The sequence below is a fragment of the Mus caroli genome, unplaced genomic scaffold (assembly GCF_978045245.1).
Source record: "Mus caroli unplaced genomic scaffold, Mus_caroli_1 scaffold_11, whole genome shotgun sequence".
NCBI lineage: Eukaryota > Metazoa > Chordata > Mammalia > Rodentia > Muridae > Mus > Mus caroli.
Window position 1 is genome coordinate 94669090 of NW_028227266.1, and position 23928 is coordinate 94693017.

Here is a 23928-nt window from a genome sequence, read left to right on the forward strand (position 1 = left end):
GGGAGATGAAAATAGAATCAGCCTTACGAAAAATTCTTCTGCAGAGTTTGGCAGAGATAAAGAGTCCTCAGAGGGAGGACTGACACTAGCCTTGGCATCTGCCTCTCGTTTATTGGTATATCACTAACGCTGTCCAGATAAATGGCTGCCAGCTTCCTTTCATTCTGATTTGCACCCCCCTCCAAATTCAAGGGTAGCTTTGACTAGCTCTTGTTATTGTTTCAGACTGTGCCTCACCATGTAACCTAAGGCAGCTTAAACTGGTTACCATGCTGCCTCCGCCTCTAAAGTGCTAGAATTATAGCCATGTAGTGCTGTGGGCAGCTTATTGTCACTCTGTGACAATAAGAGAACTATTGGGGAGAACTATCAGTACCTCCCCACCACTTACTGACACTGGGTGATGATGCTGTCCCTCAGTTGTGTTGGATCACATTCACAGATATCCTAGGACATATGTGGACTACCCATGGTGGCCCACCAACAGCACTGGGAGGAGAAGGGGGTGGTATTGGAATGTAAAGTGAAAAACAAATAATTGTTTCAAAAATTGCTTTTTGGATTAAATTGCCAGAGCTCTGCTGTTTGGGGTCCTGCACTTCAGAGCTGCAGTGCTCCTCAGTGCTGAATGACATACTGGGTTGTTTTTGTTGTTGGTGGTGTTAGTGGCTTTTGGTTTTGTTTTGTTTTTTGAGACAGGGTTCCCCTGTATCCCAGACTGCCCTTGAGCTCATTCTAGAGCTAAGGATGGCTTTGAACTCTTGATCCTTCTGCCTCTATACCCAAAGTAAGGGGATTGTAGGCATGTGCAACTATGCCTTCTTTTTTAAAATCGTTTAAATGTAGTTTGCTTAGTACTCTAGGTCCTCTGTGCCCGGAGCCTCACGAGCTAGGTCCGTGCTCTTCCACTGGGCTGTGCCCTCAGCTCTGTCATTATTGTCATCTTTCTCAACATGATTTAAAAATAGCTAGCTTTTCTTACTTTTTAGCAGGTACACTAGTTTTCAGAGTTGCCTGTCCTATGTTAGGTTTCTATTGCTGTGATGGAACACGATGATGGAAAGTGACTTGGGGAGGAAAGGGTTTGCTTCAGCTTACAGTTCCTCGTCACAGGGCATCACTGAAGGAAACGGGGCAAAGGGATGGGTGTTCAAAGTACAGCAGGTTCCAAACTTGCAGTCAGAGCGCATCTGGCTGCCATTCCACCACTTTTTAATTTTATTTTTGGAGGTTGTATCAATGATTACCCTTGTGCCCTAAACAGCAAATGTAAGGATTACTGCATGGCCTTACCTAGTTAAATATGTCATTCTAACATAGTGAAATATCTAACTTTGTTGGGTCGTCAGGTTCCTCTCCGACCCAGATCCTGGCGTACGGCTTCGTTGAGCATCCAGGTTTGAGCAAAAAGTACCGGCGGAGTAGGTCACGCACTCGCCTGGGAGGGAAAGTGGGCGGGCACATCCGCTATCGGTTCCGCCCCCATCGCTTCTGGGATTTCCCCAGGGACCCAACCGCAACCCAGAGCGGCTTCCGGGAGGAGTTTTGGACCTCGCGGGGCCCCGTTGACGCTCCGCCCTCTCCTCTGGAGGCGACTGTGGAGAAGCCCGGCGCCGGCGGCGGCTCTTTTGAGAGCCGCTCGGTGTCACCATGGGCGACCACGGGCTGGAGCTGGCGTCCATGATCCCCGCCCTGCGGGAGTTGGCCAGGTAGGGCCGCGCGTCGTCGCCAGCTTCGAGTCGCCGGGTCTCCTCGGCCCGCGCCGCGGCCTGTGGGAGTCGTTCCCTCCCTCACAGTGGCAGTGGCAGTTGGCCGGAGCGCGGTGGCGACCCACGTGCCGGGGTGACCGTGGCAGCCGCGGCTCCGCTCGCGGGGAGCCCGTCCACGCGAGCTGCTTCCCTCTTGGCCTCGAGAAGGGTCTCTTCTGGCCATCTTACCACACTCGTTCGCTTCCCGAAAACTTTCCCCGGGTCCTGGTCCTTTGGTCGTTGTTGACGGAATCCATTGGCTGAGGTTTTGTTTGGGAATCACGGTCCGGCTTCTGAGGGAAGCGCGGCGGTTTCTCCTCCGAGAGAGGCCGAGCGTCGGCCAGCCCGCTACTCTAGTCGGAAGTCCCCGGAACTGGCCACGGGTCCACGGAGTCCAACGTGCACAGCGTCCCCCAAACTAAAACACGCGTTGGTGTCCATCTGCAGTTGCCTCTTTGAGGCTCGCCGCCTTCAATCCTAGAATTTGGGTGGCAGAGGCGCCCCTAGGCCAGCCAGGACTTAATAGTGAGACCTTGCCTCAGGAAAAACAAAGACAAGAGAAAAAAGGGGTGGGGGGAAGCAAACCCCTTGTTTCTGTCAAACTCGAGAGTCAGAGGAGAACCGGGTTCCAATCAGAAGTTAGCGCTTGCCACGCCCCTCCTGCGCTCGTAGGTTTCCCTCTGCCGCCATTGAGTTGAGTTCTCAAGTCGGTAATCTCAGGCTGGAAAGTTTTCACGTAGAGTTAGTGCTGACCCTAAGTCTGTGAGCTATCAGTTTTCTTTTAGTTTTGCACCGCAGCGATGTTCATTTCCTCCTGTTGGCCATACCAAAAACCGAAAACCTAAATTAGAGGATAAATGAAAAGACCACATTTGTACTGTCTGAAGGTTTTGTTTGTTTTACTTTGCATGAATGTGGCAAATAGACTTTGTGGGGGCAAAAAAAATCATTAAAAATTTGAATTTAGTAATTTCTGTCTTTCTAAAAGTATATGAGATAAAGTGGTGATTTTGGAAAACTGATAATACAAATTTTGTCATCATCACTGAAATTCTGGAAGGCAGGGACCAACACCTGAGGCTGTTCCCTGTCCTTAACTCATGTACCATGCCACAAGAACCAATATTCTTATGTACATACATACATATATACCTCACATGCACATACAGACTTTTTAAAAAATGATTAAAAATTTAAGTTTAACAGCTATTAATATATTAAAAACTTACATAACTCAACAATAAAAAAGTTTGATGAAAAAAAATGAATAAGGAAATTGAGAAGATTTTTCTCCAGAGAGAATATAAAATAGCTAGTAAGTAAAGGAAAACATAGATGTTTGATATGATTAATAGTAAGGGAGACAAATCCAAACCACAAGGAAGTTGGTGTGATGACTTGGGAGGCCAAGACAAGAGGCTCACTGAGTTTGAGGACAGCTTGAGCTATCAAGGTATTAAAAGGGGCTCTATAGTGAGAGCTTGTCTCAACCCTCCTCAAAAACAAAACAAGGAGATTCCATTTCAGACCATTACAATAACTATTGATATGTAAAAGAAATGGTAAGGATATGGGGGAAATTGGACCCTATGGTACATTATTAGTAGAGAAGTAAAATAGTGTAACTTAACAAATGTGAAGTAGAACGAAGGTGCTACTAAAGGAGGAGGGTAAGTAGAGTTACCTCATAACCTGGCAATTCTTATATAATATATACCCAAAAGAATTTATAACAGGGATTTGAACATATATGTTTACACTTTTGCTCATCATAGCATTGATATTCACAATAGCTCAGTGGTGGAAGCAAATGTTCAACAGATGAGTAGACATAACCCTCCCAAACGTGGCATAAACGTGGTATTATTCAGTACGATGAGGAAAGACATTCTAATATGCTACAACAAAGCCAGTGAGTTTCAACCTGTAGGTAAACCCCTCTTTCCAAAAATATATACATTAGAAACCTTAAAATAGTCAAGCTCATGAAGATAAAATAGTGGAATGAATATTGCCAGGGAATAAACGAGGAGAAATGGTAAATTATTGCTTATTAGGTGTAGAGTTGCTCTTTGGGAAGGTTGAAAAGTTCTTTACATGAGTGGTAGTAATGTTGTGCTGAACTTAACTCTATAGAAATATATACACTTTAAAATCATGAAATAGTAAACATTATATAATTTATATTTTATCAAAATAAAACCAAAAGATGTTTTCTAAAATTGATCTGATCTTGGTCAGTGTTCCTTTTGTGAAATTCCAACCTTTGTGGCATTTAGAATAAACCTCAGTTTTTCTGTGTCTCCTTACAGCTCTTGTAGCTAGCCTAGGTGTGTCTCTGGCCTTATTAATCACAATTGCATTTATATCCCAGGCTTCCACTAATCTGAGCTGTGTGATCTCCAGTGATTTAACTTCTAGAGCATCCTTAGATCCAAATTAGACTTAGTAAAAATAAAAAATAAAAAAACAAAACAAAAAAAAAACAAATTAGGCTTAGTATCTTATCTTGTTTTATAGGGTTTGTGTTAGCTCATTATATCCAAATATTATCACATTCATATGTAACTCATATAAGATGATTAATGCAACATTAATTCTTTTGTCCAAGTATGAGTAATCCAATATGTATTTTATATACATCTTAATTTTGGAATAACCTTCTATTCAAGTATTAAATAATCACATGTGGCTAATAGCTGCCATTTTGAGCTGCACATTTCTAAAATATGAAGGTTAGATGTCTGCACTGGCATTTAAGACTTTCCCCGCCCCAAATTAGTAATATCTTTAGATTTTCACTTTTAACAAGTATAATACTGTCTATTGTAACATTTAAACCAATCATATTTGGTAGGTTCAAATTTAGAGAGCTTTCGTACAAATTGAAAAGTAGGTCCTTTTAAAGATTAAATGCTCTTTGCTGGATTAGTTTGTAGAGACAGAATTTCTCTAAATAGCTTATGCTGGCCTAGAATCACTGGCCTTCTGCCTCAGCTTCCAATAGGTATGTGCCACCATGCCTCTAATAAAACATTTTTCCATTAATTTATTTATTGGGAGGGAGGGTCACACACATCACAGTTCATGTGGAGACCAGAGGATAACTCATGGGAGTTGGTTCTCTCTTTCCACTCTATCAGTCCTGGGGACGGAACTAAGGTCAGGCTTGGCAGCATGTGCCTTTACCTGCTAAGCCATCTTGCTCACTCCCATAGTGCCTCTTTTAACAAGCTTTACTTTGTATTTCAGTGCTACTCCAGAAGAATATAACACTGTTGTACAGAAACCAAGACAGATTCTCTGCCAGTTCATTGACAGAATACTTACAGATGTCAATGTTGGTAAGAGGGAATTATTTCTTCCATGAACTTCAATGGTTTTCCATGTAACATTGTACTACCTGTTTTTCCTTTAGGCAGTTTTAGTCAGAGTTAGTTTTTGTTATAGATAGTAATTTCGAGCAAGTTGGTACTCAGTATTGCTTATTACTTAAAACATAATGTAATTTAGACTTTAAAATCAAGGGTGTGTTTCTATTATTCCATGATTTTCTACTGGCTTCCTAGAATTCTTTAATGTTTTAGCTATAAAACATTTGACGGGGTCCAATCATATGGGCTTTATCAACAACTTGCAAAAAAAAAAAAAAGTAAGATTTGGTACCAACACATTTTGTGATTTATTATAACCATTTAAACTTTGTTCTTTTCAGTCTACGAAGTCATAGGTTTCTAAAGTGAGAGCAGAGGACTATGTACACTTGTGAGACATGGTCTCCTCTGGCTCTCCCTCTGTTTCGACCACTTGTCTTTTCCCTCAGCCATAGGAATTCCTTCATGCTATCTTTCCAGAATTGTTTGATTTTTATCCTGAATTACCAAGTCAAACTACTATTTTTAATTTTTTGACATCTTCACCAGATTATTGTTTTTGTTTTGTTTTATCTTAAGCATGGTGCCTGTCATCTTACAGGCCTATATTACAAATGTTTGCAGAATGGGCTATATTATAGATGAATGTATATGGTTATCAGACATTAAAAATTAAGTGGTAGGCTGGAAAGATGACTCAGACATTAAACTTGCTGCCTTTAAATTCCCACCACAATCTTAAAAAGCAACTGCAGCAATGCACACCTGTGATTGCTGCAATTCTCACAGTAGATCTGTGGAGCTTCCTGGTCCAGCCAGTCAGCCGGATGTGGTGGCGCACGCCTTTGATCCCAGCACTTGGGAGGCAGAGGCAGGCAGATTTCTGAGTTCGAGGCCAGCCTGGTCTACAAAGTGAGTTCCAGGACAGCCAGGGCTACACAGAAAAAAAAAAAAAAAAAAAAAAAAAAAAAAAAAACCAAAAAAACCTGGTCCAGCCAGTCTAGCTAAATTGGTGAAGTGTAGGTTCAGTGAGATCTCTTGTCTCAAAAAAATAAGGTAGAGAATGATTGAAGTAGACACCCAACATTGACCTCTGACTGTCACATTCATCACACACACACACACAAACATGTACATAGACATATACCATACACATACACATGCTAGATAATAGGACTTCTCCATGTATCAGTGTAGCATGAGTACTCCACTGGACAAAGTTTTGATTACCAAAATCTAGTTTCTTAACAAAAGCTCTATATTTTGTCATGAGTTTTTCAAAAGAATCTTTTATCTCTTAGTTGCTCTAGAACTTGTAAAGAAAACTGACACTCAGCCGACCTCTGTGATGTTACTTGATTTTATCCAGCATATCATGAAGTCGTCTCCGCTTATGTTTGTAAATGTGAATGGAAGCCAGGGCCAAAATGAGGCCAAAGACAGTTGTATTGGTAAGTGCTGTTATTTATGTTAATCCTTAACCAGCTTTATTAGATCTCTTTGCTGCTTTTCTGAATATCACACTTATATAATTACATGCTCCCAGAAGTCATATTTGCTTTTGGGGAAAAGTGGTAGCAGTTTTGTTTTTGAGGCAGGGTCTCTTATGTACCTCTGGCTGGCATAGAATGCATTTGTAGACTAGGCTAGCCTGGAACTCAGAGATTGGCCTGCCTCCTGAGTGCTGGGATTAGACAGATGTCAGCATGCCCAGCTTCAGCTACGTTTTTTTTTTTTTTTTTGACAGTTTTACTAGAACATCATCTCAAATTACTACAAAGGTTTTTTTTTTAGACATTCTATTCAAAAATACTTATACCAGGTGTAGTCGTGCATGCATTTAATCCCAGTGCTCAGTAGTAGAGGCAGGAGGATCTTTGAGTTGGAGGCCATCCTGTTCTACAGAGCAAGTTCCAAGTCAGCCAGGGCTACACAGAGGAAAAACTTTCTTTAAAAACCAAAACCAAACCAAACAAAACTTGACTACATTGCCTTTTAAGAAAAATTTGCTTTCTGTATGTTAAGGCATTTTTCTAGACTTTTACTGTATTGTTACTACCCCATTAATCTTCCTGCTCCTCGCTTTCTGATTCTCTCATAAAAGGATGCAGAACAAACTTTTTCCTATATAATGAAATATTTTAAAATTTGTTAATAGTATCTGCTTTGATAATATAGCCTTCAAAAAGTGTTTTGTGGGGGATGGAGAGATGGCTTAGTGGTTAAGAGCACTAACTGCTCTTCCAGAGGTCCTGAGTTCAATTCCTAGCAACCACATGGTGGCTCACAACCATCTGTAATGGGATTCGATGCTCTCTTCTGGTGTGTCTGATGACAGCTATAATGTACCCATATACATATATACATAAAATAAATAATTCTTTAAAAAGAGTTTTCTGACTCATCCTGGCCACCTAGGACTAGGGTTTTTTTTTTTTTTTTTTTTGCTGCTGAACTATATGTTCTATTATTGATGTTCTGTATTTCTTCTGTCATAAGTTCTTAAATTATACTATAATCACATTTTCAGTCTCTGTTATATTTTTCTAAAGTATGGACAACAATTCACAGTGCGTTATGAAATAACTTTAAAGCTAGTAACATTTCAAACAAACTGAGCTGGGCATGGTGGTACACACCTTTAATCCAGCACTTGGGAGGCAGAGTCAGGCAGAACACTGTGAGTTCAAAGCAAGCCCAGTCTACATAATATGTTCCAGGATAGCCAGAGCTATGTAGAGAGACTCTGTCTTGAATGAATGAATGGATGAATGAATGAAGAATGACATATCTATATGGATAGGGGATTGCATTTAGTACCTTACATGTAGTAGGTAAGTAATCTTAACACTAAACCACACCTCCCGCTCTACTTCAGTAATTTTCTTTGAAGGAAGCTGGCTGTTGTGGCTAATAATCCCTAGCACTTGAGAAGTGAGAATAGAAGGATTATTAAAAGTTTAAACTCATCTGTGACCACATAGCAATTTTAAGACCAGTCTGGGCTACATGAGATATTGTCTCAAAAAAGAAAAATATGATTTTTTTTGAAGGGGTAATAGTAACTTCTGTTTGTTGAATATTTGTTATGTTTTGGGAACTATACTGATTATCTTGCATATGTTATATTACTTGACCATTACAATAGTCAGTAACATAGATAATATTATATAGCTTCAGAGATGTGAAGTTGACATAACTAGTAGATTGTAAGCTAAAACTATTTTTAACTCCAAAGTTGATATTCTGAAGTACAGCCTTTCTATCATGTCGAAATGTAGATAGACTGTTCTCTTAGTGAAATTTTTACTTTAAAAATCAATCATCAAACATTTAGCAAATTCACACTTATTTATTTAATATATTTTCTGTTTGTTTCAAAGAATTCAGTCATTGGATCATTACAAGACTTTTACGGATTGCAGCAACTCCATCCTGCCACATGCTACACAAGAAAATATGTGAAGTTATCTGCTCGTTATTATTTCTTTTTAAAAGCAAGAATCCTGCTATTTTTGGGGTACTCACAAGAGAATTACTTTATCTTTTTGAAGACTTAATTTACCTCCACAAAAGAAATGCAGCGGGTGAGGTTATGGAATGGCCAGTGGTTGTTAGTCGGTTTTTAAGCCGATTGGATGAACATATGGGATGTTTACAGCCAGCTCCTTTGCAGTTCATGAACGTGCAAAATGTAGAATTTATTGAAGTCACTCTATTAATGGTTCTTATTCATATTGTTCCAACCGTGTTTTTTAGACGACAAGAATTGTTACTGTGGCAAATCGGCTGTGCTCTGCTAGAGCACGGTAGTCCCAAAATCAGATCTTTAGCAATTAGCCTTTTAACTGAACTCTTTGAGCTTGGAGGATTACCAGCACAGCCAGCCAGCACTTTTTTCAGCTTATTTTTGGAGTTGCTACAACACCTTGTAAGAATGGATGCTGACCAATTGAAATTGTATGAAGAGCCATTGTCAAAGCTGGTAAAAACGCTCTTCCCCTTTGAAGCAGAGGCTTTTAGAAATATTGAACCTGTCTACTTAAATGTGCTGCTGGAAAAACTCAGTGTCATGTTTGAAGATCGCGTGCTTATGCGGCTCAAGTCTGATTTGCTGAAGGCTGCTTTGTGTCATTTACTGCAGTATTTCCTTACGTTTGTGCCAGCTGGGTATGAATCGGCTTTACAGGTCAGGAAGGTTTATGTGACAAATATTTGTAGAGCTCTTGTAGACGTTCTTGGAGTTCAGACACGTGTTGGGGTAAGTAATTATTAAGATTACACATTAAGTGTTTTGTTCACTTAAGTATGTGCGTATGTATAGGATGTATTAACAAGAAGAGAGAATATCTTACAATAATGGCATGTCAAGGGCATGATAATTTTCATAGTTTCATTTTCAGACTTTGTACTTCCAGTCCAGAAAAATTTGTTCATTAAGTAGTGAACTACCTAGTGAAGTAGAATAGATTATTTTAAAGTAGAATTTATAAAATATGTGTTTATAAGCAGCATTAATTGAAAGGAGACTAGTTAAGTGGAAAAAGCTTAATCACTTTTATCTGTGAATTTCACTTTAGGATGTGTAATTAGTGACATTAGTTTATACCATTTTTCCTGTTTGGACTGTGGGGAAAGACAGGCAATAATAAAACACTCAGATGTGTGGCAACTTGATTCAGTATTTTAAACATTAAACATTTTAGTTTATTTTAGTCTATAAATCTTGTTGAATTTGTAGTATGAAATAGTTAATGATTCCCTTATAAAGATTTCTGCATAACATTTTGAGAAAAGGGGGAGGGTTTATAGTATGTATTTGTTGTAAACCTTTTTAAAGCTGTAGAACCATCCTTAGTAGAGTGTAAAATAATATTGATTGATGTGGGTATTTGGTTTGTCTTAAAAGACTCATGTAACACCTCATGCATTTTCTGTTCATAAATAATGTAAACAGTTCCTAAGAGGTGGTATTTGAAATTATTTTTGTCTTCTCAGTATTTGTTGGGACCATTTTATGCAGCCTTGAAAATGGAAAGTATGGAAATTATTGAAAGAATTCAATGCCAAGCTCCACGGGAGAATCTCAGTGGTAATAATGATGAGGTGTCACCAAAGAGGCGTAGACTCAGCTCCTCTCTCAGCTCTTACAAAAAGCCATCCAGACAGCCTGAAGAGTATGACCTCATCTGATTTTATTGTAGACAGTTCATAAAATTTTATCTTAAAAAATAAAGTTTCATTAACTATTCTGATTTAAGAACATAAGGAACATCTTTTGCTAGTCATTATGATGTACTCTACTATGACACTATAGATGTAAATGTAGTTGCTTTGAATGTTTTTGCATGCCTGTTTAATTTGGGTTTTTAATATTTGGAAAGTGTCAACCTGTGTGTCTATTACAAGTTCAAATCTTAATATATTATTTTTTGTATGTAGTCAAAGAATTGCCATAGTTCAGCCAAACTGAACAGTTTTAAATCTATCCCAATGTAGATAAAAAGTTGATAATATATTGCAATTTTTGTTTTATTTTACTACTATAATTACTGGTGTATGTGTGTCTGTCTATATGTCTATATTGTCTACATGTGTGTATGCATCACAACAAATGTATGTGTAGAGATGAGTGCAGTGGGTTCTCTCTTTCATCATCTGGGTCTGCAGTGATCAAACTCAGGTTCTCAGGCTTCACAGCAAGTGCCTTTATTTGCTGAGCTGTCTTTCTGACTTTTTTTGTTTTAAATATTGGCATTTACTTAAAATTTTTTGCTGGACTTTAAGCCTAGGGCCTATGTATGTTAAGTAAACACTAATTATGAGCTGTACGCCAATTCTATATTTTGCTTGAAACACATTTGTATCATATATTAATACTTTCTGCTGTAATTATACTTATTTATAGAATTATTCATGTGGATATGGACAAAAAGAGCATATTATGGAATTTTCTGAAACAGAAAGCTGAATCCCTTCAGATTTCTCTTGAATGTGGTACTCTCAAGAATTCTGTTGCTGAGGCATTAGAAGGAATCACTATTGTATTACAGCTGACTGCTCTCTGCACTGTTCACTGTTCTCATCAAGACATGGATGGGTAAAAAAAATTCAAAGATTAAAATTTTTTTATTATGTGTATATGATATTTGTCGGTATATGTTACAGGATATTTGATCACACTGCGAACCCAAGATTGTGTTATTCACTGAGAAAATTCTGTTTCTAGTTGTGGTATGGCCTAGTCCTTAGCACAAACCTTTAATCCCTCTGGCTGGACTACAGTCATGCCCTTAGTACATACCTTTAACCCCAAACAGTGAAGATAAAGTTAGTTTGTAGAAGGACGCACCCATGTTTGAAAGTGATGTCTAATTGAGTGGCAGCAAAGTGACAAATCTGAGAAAGACTTGTCAGAATAGGATATGTCCAGCTCTCACCACAAGATAGGGGGAAGCTACTTAAGAAAGCAATACAGAGAGCAAGCGAGGGAAAGAGGGAGAGGGTAAGGAGGCATATTGCAGAGAGAACAAGGTAGACAGAGCAGGTGATGACAGAAGAAGTCCGGGAATAAAAAGGAGCCAGAAGATTAGAATAGATTGCCAAAGTTAGTATGAGGCCAATCAGAGCATTTGAGTAAGAAACAGAGAAACCAGATTGAATCAGTGAGCTTGGAGAGGAGTTTGAGTCAGGACAGCTCAGTTGAATCAGTCAGCCAGAGTTCAGAAAAAAAAAAAAAAAAAAAAAAAAAGATGAGCTTATTCAGCAGTAAGTCTAAGAGGCTGAAAACATCCTAAGCCTTGATAAGACTGTATGGAGGCTACAAACTTCCAGGACTAGGTCTAGGTAAGCAGACGGAGGCAGTCAGTCTCAGAAGAATAAAAGATACTTTTAGTGCATGCACACCACGGAATGCATGTGGAGCTCAGGACAACTTTCTGGAGTCAGTCCTCTCCTGCTTTTACATGGGTTCCAGAGATGAAAGTCAAGTCATCGAGCTTTCAAGAAAAGTATTTTACCCACTGAATCATCGCATTGGCCCATCTCCTCAAATGAATTTGTATTTACTGTTACTCAGTTGATTTCTGTGACCTTAGGAAACAAACTTTGTAGTGAAGTAAGGAAGGCATTTTCTTTTATTTACCTGCTAAAGGGGAGGTACTGTGCTAAATGTTGATTCTGTCTTACTTAAGGTTTGTCAATCCTAGTGGTAAATTCTGTTAAACCTCATTTACCAATGAAATGTTCAAGTACAGAAAAGGGAGATTCTTTTTTTCTCTTAAGCCTAAATAACTTTTCCCAAGGACATATGATATGAAGATAGCAGAACATACTTATGTGTAATTCAGAAACCCATGGTTCTTTTGGCTGTAATTCTTAAAATAGAGCAGGAATTTAGATTCAAAAGAGGTAGATTTTCTGTTCAGTACCTTTAATATAAATTTTCTACCAAAAGAAACAAGTGAAGACTTACTTTTCTACCATAACTTAGGACAGATTGTGATGATTCTGTACTTCCTGACCAATTCTCAGAGTTATTTAAAAGAAGCGATTTTAGGAAATTTTATTAATTTAGTTGCTACTAAATTTAGAATTTGAAATAAATTCACAGATAAAAATCTCAATGATTAAGTTTTCTCCAAGTAAGATAACTAGTCCTCTTTCAATTAATGCTGCTAAAAATACATATTATATAAATTCTACTTTAAAACAATCCATTCTACATCACCAGGCAGTTTACTACTTAATGAACAAAGATTTCTGGACTGGAAGTAAAAAATCTGAAAATGAAACTATGAAACTTATCATGCCCATGTCATGCCATTATTGTGAGATGTCAACTTTTCTTGTTAGAATACATTAACAAAGAAGAGATTATTAGATGCTTGAACTTTTATGAAGAGTGTTTGCCACATCAGTTAATAATTACACAGGCATGTCTTCTATCATTATTTAAGCCTGGTAACTAAACATTCAAGGATCCTAGATCAATTCCCCACATCACATGAGTGATTTTCTTAAGAGGCTGAGACAGGAGGATTACCTCTAGATCAGTGTTTCTGCCCTCCCTCCATCCCCTCCTGCCCCCAAATATACACACATACCACACACTATTATAGAAAAAAGCAGTGACTTAGAGCAACATAAAGGCAATACACTTAAGCATAGGTTGTTTTGCATATTGACTTTAAATTGGCTTAAGGTTATAATAGGTTAGTTCTGTACTTAATTTTCCCTTGGCTTTATTAAAATATTGTTAGACTATAACAGAATTCTTAACTCTAGTCTTTTTTTTACAAATGTACTCATTGCAGCCATAATGTCAAGGATTATCAACACAAATATAAGAAGAAACCTCCAGTAGTAATAACTTGGATGTCTTTGGATTTTTATACAAAAGTGCTTAAAAGCTGTAGGAGTTTGTTGGAATCTGTTCAGAAACTTGAACTGGAATTAGTCATTGATAGTATGGTGAGAATTTTTGATGCTCTGATGTATATGCAAGGTGAGTACAACTAAGTGATAGACGTTAGTCATTGTAGATGGAGGATTTCTGTTTCTGCTTCAAGTTTAAATGCAGAAGTATTGTTAAGATTCAGAATATTTTCAATTTTTCTGTTAATTAAGCTTACTGGTAGATTCTGAGTTTCACATTTACTTGTATAACATTTTGATTTAGTCAATAGACATTCATTTGAAACATTTAAATGTTTTGGTTTGAGAATCTGAAGAGCACTATGATCCATATAGATGGTATATAGATGCATATGGTTTTAAGCCACATCTGATTTCATTGGCCTCACAGACTTCAGCATGGGCCTGGAAGTATAGCTCAGTGGTAGAATACATGTTAAACATGTGCAAGGTTTGTCACAGACTACTCCCAGTTAAAACAGAAGATTGTTTCTTGCCCTTTGTTTTAAGAATCCTTGTTAATTAAATATTGTTTTAAGTTCATATGTTTTGGATATCTACATTCTTATTGGTAAAGTAAAATGACGAATATGATAAAGGAATACGTAATTTATGTCCTTTTGTCTATCTATCTCTGTAGTAAAAAGTTCATTCGAGGATCATGTTCTGGAAGAGTTATGTGGAATGCTCTCACTTCCATGGATTTATTCCTATTCTGATGATAACTCTTTAAAGATGACCACATTTGCTACTAACCTTCTGCCATTAAGCCAGAGGGTTTGGGATAGTTACTGTAAGTAGTCACAAAATTGTCTGATGTATATAGCTTATTTTGTTGTGTTTAATTAATCTCTGTATAGAATTTATAATACTTTATCACACATTTTTTCAATAGTTAAAAGGAGAATACTTAAAAGAATGCAGAAAGGAGTTTGGTATATTAGCAGTATACTTGCCCTATACCTCAAAATAAACATTTTTAAAGAAATCTTGTTTCATAAAGTTAATTCTGTTTAGCTCCACAGGCACAGTCACAATGTGTGTTTCTTCTGACACTGTTTCCAAGAAGAATATTCCTTGAATGGAGAACAGCAGTTTATAATTGGGCCCTAAAGAGCTCCCATGAAGTAATCCGGGCGAGTTGTGTTAAAGGATTTTTTATCTTATTGCATCAGCAGAATTCTTGTAACCAAATTCCCAAGATGCTTGTGTATGTATTAAGACTTTGATTTGAATATATTGTTTGATTGTATAAATCATTAGTCTGAGTGTCCAAGTTATTATTGCAGAATACATACAGCAAATATTGCTTGTAGCTTGAAAATTAAATTTTTCTATTCTAAATTTTATTTTTCCCCTTTGTCTCAAATCTAGAAAGTGTAATCCAAAATATTTACTGGTAAGATTTAGTACTTTCTCTCTCTCTTTTTTTTTTTTTCTCCAGAGATAGAGTCAAAGATGATTCTGACATGGTCAAGAAAGAATTTGCTTCTGTCCTTGGTCAACTTGTCTGTACTCTTCACGGCATGTTTTATTTGAGTTCCTCAGTAGAGCCTTGCCTTGAACATATGGACTTGTTCAGTAAGAACCTGAAAGCCACTTCTCAGCATGAATGTTCATCTTCTCAAGTGAAAGCTTCCATTTGCAAGTCATTCCTTTTCCTGCTGACCAAAAATACACCTAGTCCAGTAAAACTTGGTGAGTAATTACTTGGAAATTAAAAAACACTTTCTAGTGATACTGTAGTATGAGTTTGTTGGAGGGTGGAGATTTACACATACACCAGGGAGACCCATATGTTTAGATAGTAACTTGTAGTTTATTGACAAGCTTTCAGATAGTTGATAAGTGGTTCTATGAACCAAGTTCTATAAAATCAACAATAAGACTAAGATCCCTCTCAGTTGAGAGCTTTTTGAATTAAAGTTAATTTTGAGTCTAATAGGTAATAATCTACAAAATCTAAAAATGATCTTTTGATAACTTAGATCCTAGAATTTATTTTAAATTAAATCACTTATAACTTTTACTAAGTATGAAGTAATTTTTACTGGATATTCTTTATTTACATTTCAAATGTTATCCTCTTTCCCTGTCCCCCCACAACCCCAGAAACCCCCATCCTATCCTCCCTCCCCCTGCTTCTTTGAGGGTGTTCCTACACCCACCCACCCACTCCCACCTCTCCGCCTGCCCTCAGTTCCCCTACATTGGGGCATCTATCGAGCCTTCATAGGACCAGGGACCTCTCTTCCCATTGATGCCTGACAACTGCTACATATGCAGCTGGATCCATGTGTACTCTTGGTTTGTGGCTTAGTCCCTGGGAGCTCTAGGGGGTCTGGTGGGTTGATATTGTTGTTCTTCCTATGGGGTTGCAATCCCCTTCAACTCCTTTGGTCCTTTCTCTAACTCCTCTGTTGGGGACCCCGTGCTCGGTCCAATGGTTGGCTGAGAGCATCTGTCTCTGTAGTTGTAAGGTTCTGGCAGGGCCTCTCAGGAGACAGCCATATCAGGCTCCTTTCAGCATGTTCTTCTTGGCATCTGCAATAGTTTCTGGGTTTGTTAGCTGTATATGGGATGAATCCCCAGGTGGAACAGTCTCTGGATGGCCTTTTCTTCAGTCTCTGCTTTACACTTTATCTCCATATCTGTTCCTGTGAATATTTTGTTCTCCTTCTAAGAAGGATTGAAGCACCCACACTTTGGTCTTCCTTCTTCTTGAGCGTCTTATGGTCTGTGAATTGTATCTTGGTTATTTGGAACTTTTGGGCTAATATCCATTTAGCAGTGAATGCATATCATGTGTGTTCTTTTGCAATTGGGTTACCTCACTCAGGATGATATCTTCTAGTTCTATCCACTTGCTTAAGAATTCATGAATTTATCATTTTTAATAACTAAGTAGTACTCCATTGTGCAAATGTACCACATTTTCTGTATCCATTCTTCTGTTGAAGGACATCTGGGTTCTTTCTGGCTCTTGGCTATTATAAATAAGACTGCTAAGAGCATAGTGGAGCATGCATTCTTACTACATGTTGGAGCATCTTCTGGGTATATGCCCAGGAGTGGTGAGTCCTCAGGTAGTACTATATCCAATTTTCTGAGGAACCGCCAAACTGATTTCCAGAGTGGTTGTACTAGCTTGCAATCCCACCAGCAATGGAGGAGTATTCCTCTTTCTCCACATCATCGCTAATATCTGCTATCACCTAAGTTTTTGATTTTAGCCATTCTGAGCGTTGTGCGGGGGAATCTCAGGGTTGTTTTGATTTGCATTTCCCTGATGACTAAGGATGTCGAACATTTCTTTAGGTGCTTCTCGGCCATTCAATATTCCACAGTTGAAAATTCTTTGTTTAGCTCTGTACCCTATTTTTTAACAGGGTTATTTGATTTTCTGGAGTCTAACTTCTTCACTTGATCTTAGCCAAAAGACCAAGAAGCGATGGCGTCGCACTTCTTGAGTTATTTATATATATTGCATATTAACCCTCTAACGGATGTAGGATTCACAAACATCCTTTCCCAATCTGTTGGTTGCCTTTTTGTCCTATTGGCAGTGCCCATTGCCTTACAGAAGCCTTGCAATTTTATGAGGTCCCATTTGTCTATTGTTGATCTTAAGCCATTGGTGTTCTGTTCAGGAATGTTCCCCCTGTGCCCATGTGTTCAAGGCTCTTCCCCACTTTCTCAACTATAAAGTAATTTAAGCTGGTAAGTTTACCAGCTGTCGTGGCACATGTCCTTTTGATTCCAGCATTCAGGAGGCAGAGGCAGGTGGATCTTTGTGTTCAAGGCCAACTGGTCTACAAATAGAATTCCAGGCCAGCCAGCCAGGTTTCTACAGTGAGACCTGTCTCAAAATAAACAAACAACCACAGAGCCAAACAAATAAATTAATAAGTTCTATTTTAATTTCCTTAAATTATATGTGCCATGTATATCTAAATATTGATATATAAGGCAACGTGGAGTTGTTTGCAGTATTTTATTTGCTGACAGTGTTTTTAAGTACAACTTTGTTATATGATGTGTCAAATTAGAAAATACTATCTCACTTTAGCTTTCATAGACAATCTACATCATCTTTGTAAGCATCTTGATTTTCAAGAAGATGAAACAGAGGTAAAAGCAGTTCTTGGGACTTTATTAAATTTGATGGAAGATCCAGACAAGGATGTTAGAATTGCTTTTAGTGGAAATATCAAGTATATATTGGAATCCTTGAACTCTGAAGATGGATTTGTAAAAGAGGTTAGAAATCTTAAATTAAAATATATGATTTTTATAAACCTAGGTCTAGAACTGTTCTGACCAGTGAACTTTGCTTTTCTAGCTTTTTGTCTTAAGAATGAAGGAAGCATATACACATGCCCAAATAGCAAGGAATAATGAGCTAAAGGATACTTTGATTCTTACAACAGGGGATATTGGAAGGTATGTTTGACAGTATTTGAATTGAAACTTGCTTATTTTTGTCCCCGTCTTATTTGCCTGATATTTACAGATGTGAGGGCTGGAGATGGAGTCCAGTGGCAGAATACATGCCGACTGTGCACTGAAAAAAAAAAAAAAGAGAGAAGAATAAATTGTGATACAAGATATATATTATGGGAAAATATGATTTCCATATCCTTGTGTGTCTGCGTTAGTTTCTGAGACACTGACTTCCCCGTGTTTTTATTTTCAGGGCAGCAAAAGGAGATTTGATACCTTTCGCACTCTTGCATTTACTGCATTGCTTGCTGTCTAAGTCTGCATCCGTCTCTGGAGCGGCATACACAGAGATTAGAGCACTAGTTGCAGCGAAAAGTGTTAAACTGCAGAATTTTTTCAGTCAATATAAGAAACCGATCTGTCAGGTGAGAGCCAGCTTTCAGCCTTTCAATAAACAATAGCAACATTTTACAGGAGTTAAAAAAGAAGTTGAAGCCAGGCAAAGTAGTGTGTGTGTTGATAGTCTCTGTTACTTCATTTGGAAGGCTGAGGTAGTGTATGGGCACTTGAGGCCAGAACTTTGAGACCAGACTGAGCTTAAGGAAAACAATATATGCATGTCTTCTTATTTTGCTTGTCTTAAAAGATTATTTTCTAAATTATATTTATTTAGAACTGAATTTTTTTTTTTTTTTTTTTTTTTTTGGTTTTTTGAGACAGGGTTTCTCTGTGTAGCTCTGGCTGTCCTGGCACTCACTTTGTAGACCAGGCTGGCCTCGAACTCAGAAATCCGCCTGCCTCTGCCTCCCGAGTGCTGGGATTAAAGGCGTGCGCCACCACGCCCGGCTTGCCATTTATATTTAAGGATAATTGTCTGAATATATGGGTTGTAAATGAAAAGGAATATCATCTTTTAATAATTGGTAAATTATTATTATATTCTTGTTAAGTTTAGGGAGTCATTTTTTTAGCCTTTTTAGTGATGATATTGTAAATAGGACACTTTGTTTTCAGAAGCAAATCATTAATGTCTGGAAAGTTAGGCCATATTAAAGTATTGTTCTTTCCCTGATTTGTGATATAATCCTTAGCATGATATTAAAGTTTCTTAACTAAGATTGGTTACTTTTCTGTAAAATGTAGATTATGACATAATTTACCTCATTAAAGTGAAGTGAAAGAGTCCAACTATGGCAGTATAGAACTTAAAACTATCCTTTATGCTAACTTAAAAAGTATTCATTGGTGGGCAGGGAGGGGGGTTAGTTAGAATTCCTTCCTTCTTTGAAAACTAAGAAAAATCTTTTGCTTTAGTTTTTGGTAGAATCTCTCCACTCCAGTCAGATGACAGCACTCCCAAGCACTCCTTGCCAGTCTTCTGAGATGCGAAAACAAGATGTTGCTCATCACAGAGAGATGGCTTTAAATACCTTATCAGAAATTGCCAATGTTTTTGACTTTCCTGATCTTAATCGTTTCCTGACAGTAAGTTGCTCTGTGTGTGTGTGTGTGTGTGTGTGGTTGACTTATTTGAAGGTTTCATTTCAACATTTCATTTGTTCATTTCATTCTATTTATTTATTTTTAAAGAAAACCTTACAAGTACTGTCTTAGGTAGGTTTTTACTGCCATGAACAGACACCATGACAAAGGCAACTCTTATAAGGAAAACATTTAATTGGGGCTGGCTTACAGGTTCAGAGGTTCAGTCCATTATCATCAAGGCAGAAACATGGCAGCATCTAGGCAGGCATGGTGCAAGAAGAGCTGAAAGTTCTATGTCTTCATCTGAAGGCTGCTAGCAGAATACTGGGTTACAGGCAGCTAGAATGAGGGTCTTATAGCCCACACCCACAATGACACGCACGGCCACACCTCCCAATAGTGCCACTTCCAGAGCCAAGCATATACAAATCATCACAAGTACATTTAGGACCATATGAACCCTAGATTTTTTAAATTACGTGCTTTGGGGCTGGAGAGATGGCTCAGCGGTTAAGTGCACTGACTGCTCTTCCGAAGGTCATGAGTTCAAATCCCAGCAACCACATGATGGCTCACAACCATCTGTAACAAGATCTGACTCCCTCTTCTGGAGTGTCTGAAGACAGCTGCAGTGTACTTACATATAATAAATAAACCTTTATAAAAAGAAAAACAAAAGATAAAATTACATGCTTTATGTGTGTGGTGTGTGTGTGTGTATGTATAGGTCAGAAGACAACCTTGGCTATTGTTGCTTAGGCACTGTCTATCAAATTGGAGGGTGTGGTTATCAGGGACAGAGTCCTATCACAATGCCCTAGAGTTTTTGCCAAGTAAATTTGACTGTCTGGGCAGCAAGCCTTTAACATCTTTCTGTTTCTGATTCCATAGCACTGGAAATAAAGGCTTATGTCACCATGCCCAGCACTTTCTTATGCTTATGTGGCATGCTCTTTACCACCTGAACTATCTCCCTAGCCCCTAAATTATATTTTTACTTTGACAGAGATTATTGCTTTCACAGTATAACTTAGATATATCTTTATTATTCTATATATCATATTTAATGATACCATATTCTGGTTAACTTTTTTGAGTCTTTATGTTTTCAGTAGTGTCCTGGGTTCTATTAGTCACTGAAAAATTAATATTTACCCTTAAGAAGTTGAATTATAAAATATAGAATTAGTGGTATGATCTGCTATGAATTCGAATGTCAGACTTTGTAGCTTGGGATAGTTTAGGAAGACTATGAAATTCATTAGGGTTAAGGCTTAAAGGATGATAGAGCATATTATCTTTTTTTTTTTTCCCCAGAACTGAAGACCAAACCCAGGGCTTTGCACTTGCTAGGCAAGCGCTCTACCACTGAGCTAAATCCTCAACCCCTGCATATTTTCTTTTTATCTTTTCCCCAAAGTCAGGTTTATTGTTAATCTTAATAAATTGTGATAACAGTTCATATAGTGGCTTTCTCTATAGTAGTATTTTAACAAACTTAAATTGCTTTTAAATTGATTATATAAACAAAGAAAATAGGATGCTATATTATAAGAACCACATATTCATACCTTATTAATTTCATCAAAACCCACAATGTTTATTGCAACATTACCCATTGGCAAAATAAAACTCTGAGAAGAAACTAAATGTCTAAAATTAAGATATATTGCATAACCATCTTAAGCTAGGCATAACTAAAGTTAAAAAGGCATAAGGTATGTCTATGAAGGGAAACTTATTCATTTGTTATTTTGTTTGTTTTCTTTCTCTTCCTTCCTTTCTTTCTTTCTTTCTTTCTTTCTTTTTTTGTTCTCTTTAAGACAGAGTCTCATTCTGTAGCACAGGCCAGCGTCAAATGTGTTCTCTCTTGCCTTAGTCTCTTGAGTGACAGAATCTCACACTTGTAAGCAAGGCTTGGATCTTGTTCATTGTTACATCCTAGGTTTAGAATAATGACTTAACATGTAGTTGTAATCACTAAGACATATAGAATAAATAAACACAATAACTATTTTCCCTTTGGAGTTTATATGAATTTAATGAGCTAGATCTTAAATAAACCAAAAAGGAAAGTAGATTTGTTGCAGTATTGGGATGTTAGATGTGCTTAACTGTTTTACTGGCTGTGGGTGTCTGTATCTGTCTGAGTCAGCTGCTAGGTGCAGCCTCTCAGAGGACAACTTACTCCTGTCTACAACAGAGCATCATTAATAGTGTCAGGGATTGGTGCTTGCCCATGGGATGCGTCTCAAGTTGGGCTGGTTATTGATAGTCTCTGCTCCATCCCCTGTGCCTGTATTTCTTGTAGACAGGATAAATTTGGGGTTGAAGGTTTTCTGGGTGGGTTAGTATGTTTATCATTCCACTGGGATTCTTGCCTGTTTTCTGTAATGATGAAGCATCAATTCTATGATCTAAAAAATTCTTTTAAGTTTGCGTTTATGGCTATTCTCTACATGTTTATTCAGGCCCTGATTCATAGTAATGCTGTCAGTCTAGTATAGTCAAGTGAGTAAATGACAAAGCTGAATACAGGTACAATTCCATACAGAACTTCCTATAGCATTAAAGAATATTTCTTGTGGATGACTTATTTGAACAGTTTATCACCCAGACAAATGTACTTTTTTTGATAATTATTGTGTTTTTTTTTTCCCAGAGGACATTACAAGTTCTACTTCCTGATCTTGCTGCCAAAGCAAGTCCTGCAGCATCAGCTCTCATTCGAACTTTAGGGAAACAATTAAATGTCAATCGTCGAGAGATTTTAATAAATAACTTCAAATATATCTTTTCTCATTTGGTTTGTTCTTGTTCCAAAGATGAATTAGAACGTGCTCTTCATTATCTGAAGGTATTTGGATATTTGTATTTATTTTATTCGTTTATGTTAACACTATTGGAAAAACTATTGTAACACTGTAATATGGAAGGGCAGTGAGTAATTTATAGCTTATACTATAAGACTGTGTATAAATATTATTGTGTTAAATAATCATTGTCAGGCTGGTGAGATGACTCAGCTATTAAGAATATTGGTTGCTCTTCCAGAGGTCCTGAGTTTAATTTCCAGTAACCACATGGTGGCTTAAGACTATCTGTAATGGGATCTGATGCCCTCTTCTGGTATGTAGACAAATGCAGACAGAGCACTCCTACATTTAAAAAATAATCATTGTCTTGGGAGGATTCTAAATTTTTAAAAAAAATTATATTTTTTTCTGATCATTTACTATAATGGGATAGAATAGTCATCCTTTCATGGACCTGGGTTTTTAAATATAATTTTATTTTAGTGATTTTGTGCTGATTATAGTTATAAATTAGCTGATATTGTGCAAGTAATTATAAAAAGAGATTGCTCTCTTTAATCGTATGCCTGTATTTGGCTTATTTACTTGCTACTCTGATTATAATTCTTTCTACTTTAAAATATTAAAATTTTTATAGGGCTATAGAGATGGCTCGGGGCTAATAGTACTTGTTACAACAGAAGACCTGCGTTCATTTCCCAACACCCATATGGCAGATCATATCTTTCTGTAACTGCAGATTTGGGAGATCTGAAACCCTCTTCTGACCTCTATGGCACCAAGCACCTGTAAACATATACCTATGCATAGACAAAACACTCTTGGGTATAATAAGAAATAAAGTTTAGTGTGTGTGGGAAGGAGAGACAGAGACAGAGTGCATGGTCTGTTGTGCATGTGTGGAGATCAGAAAACAAATGTTGGCACTTTATCCTCTCATTATGGATTTAGACTGTTAAATTTGCATGTCTGGCTAATTTTTAAGTTTAAAATTGTAGTTTAGACTTCTTGTGGTTTTACATTAACAGCAACACCTTTTAGGCATATAAGACTATGGGAACAGAGGACCTTAATTTCATTTTCTCAAAGAGGACAGCAGATCTTTTCTCACTTGAGGAGAAATGACTATTAATTGTTTTCATTCATCACAAGCATTAACCTGTGTGTTATTTATGGAGTACATACTACATGTCAAAAACTCCGTATGGGTCACTTAAGTTACTTGGCAAGATAAAAGGAGCACAGTTTGTCTTTTATACAAAATGCTTGAGACTAGATTTCAGATTTTTTTTTTCATTTTGGACTATTTGCATATATATATAATGAGCTATCTTGAGAATAAAACCAAAGTTTAAACACAGAATTTATTCCTGTTTCACATACTTCTTAAATGTATAGCCCAAAGCTAATTTTATACAGTATTTTCAATGTGCCCACATTTTGACAGCAACTTGTATTTTAAAGTCAAGTATGGAATTTTCTGCTTCTTGTATCATGATAGTGTTCAAAAGAATTGGTATTTGTGTTTTTAATTAGAAATGTTCAAGCAGTGTTTTGTTTTACAGATGATGACACTTAAGGCAATAAGGGGTTAGATTAGGTAAATTGTTCAAATCACTGGACAGCCTGTAAGTGACAGCTAGAGTT

At 37.4% G+C, this 23928-nt stretch overlaps 1 protein-coding gene across 2 annotated transcripts in view; it reads left to right on the plus strand.

Moving 5' to 3' along the window:
- Positions 1-1602: 1602 nt before the first annotated feature.
- The window catches only part of Atr (ATR checkpoint kinase), a 92362-nt gene continuing 70036 nt past the window's right edge, over positions 1603-23928 (plus strand). Inside the window, exons 1-15 of one of the 2 annotated variants that reach the window (XM_085827907.1) lie at positions 1603-1709; positions 5001-5092; positions 6424-6573; positions 8506-9383; positions 10121-10299; positions 11031-11222; positions 13438-13628; positions 14178-14330; positions 14555-14747; positions 14982-15235; positions 17607-17797; positions 17880-17980; positions 18234-18405; positions 19295-19465; positions 22128-22322. In XM_085827907.1, the coding sequence (XP_085684033.1) occupies positions 1651-1709; positions 5001-5092; positions 6424-6573; positions 8506-9383; positions 10121-10299; positions 11031-11222; positions 13438-13628; positions 14178-14330; positions 14555-14747; positions 14982-15235; positions 17607-17797; positions 17880-17980; positions 18234-18405; positions 19295-19465; positions 22128-22322 (3171 nt within the window). In that variant the 5' untranslated portion in view covers positions 1603-1650. Of the gene's footprint in view, positions 1710-1792; positions 2178-5000; positions 5093-6423; positions 6574-8505; positions 9384-10120; positions 10300-11030; positions 11223-13437; positions 13629-14177; positions 14331-14554; positions 14748-14981; positions 15236-17606; positions 17798-17879; positions 17981-18233; positions 18406-19294; positions 19466-22127; positions 22323-23928 lie in introns of those variants that run through there. The other variant, XM_085827908.1, reaches the window with a different exon arrangement.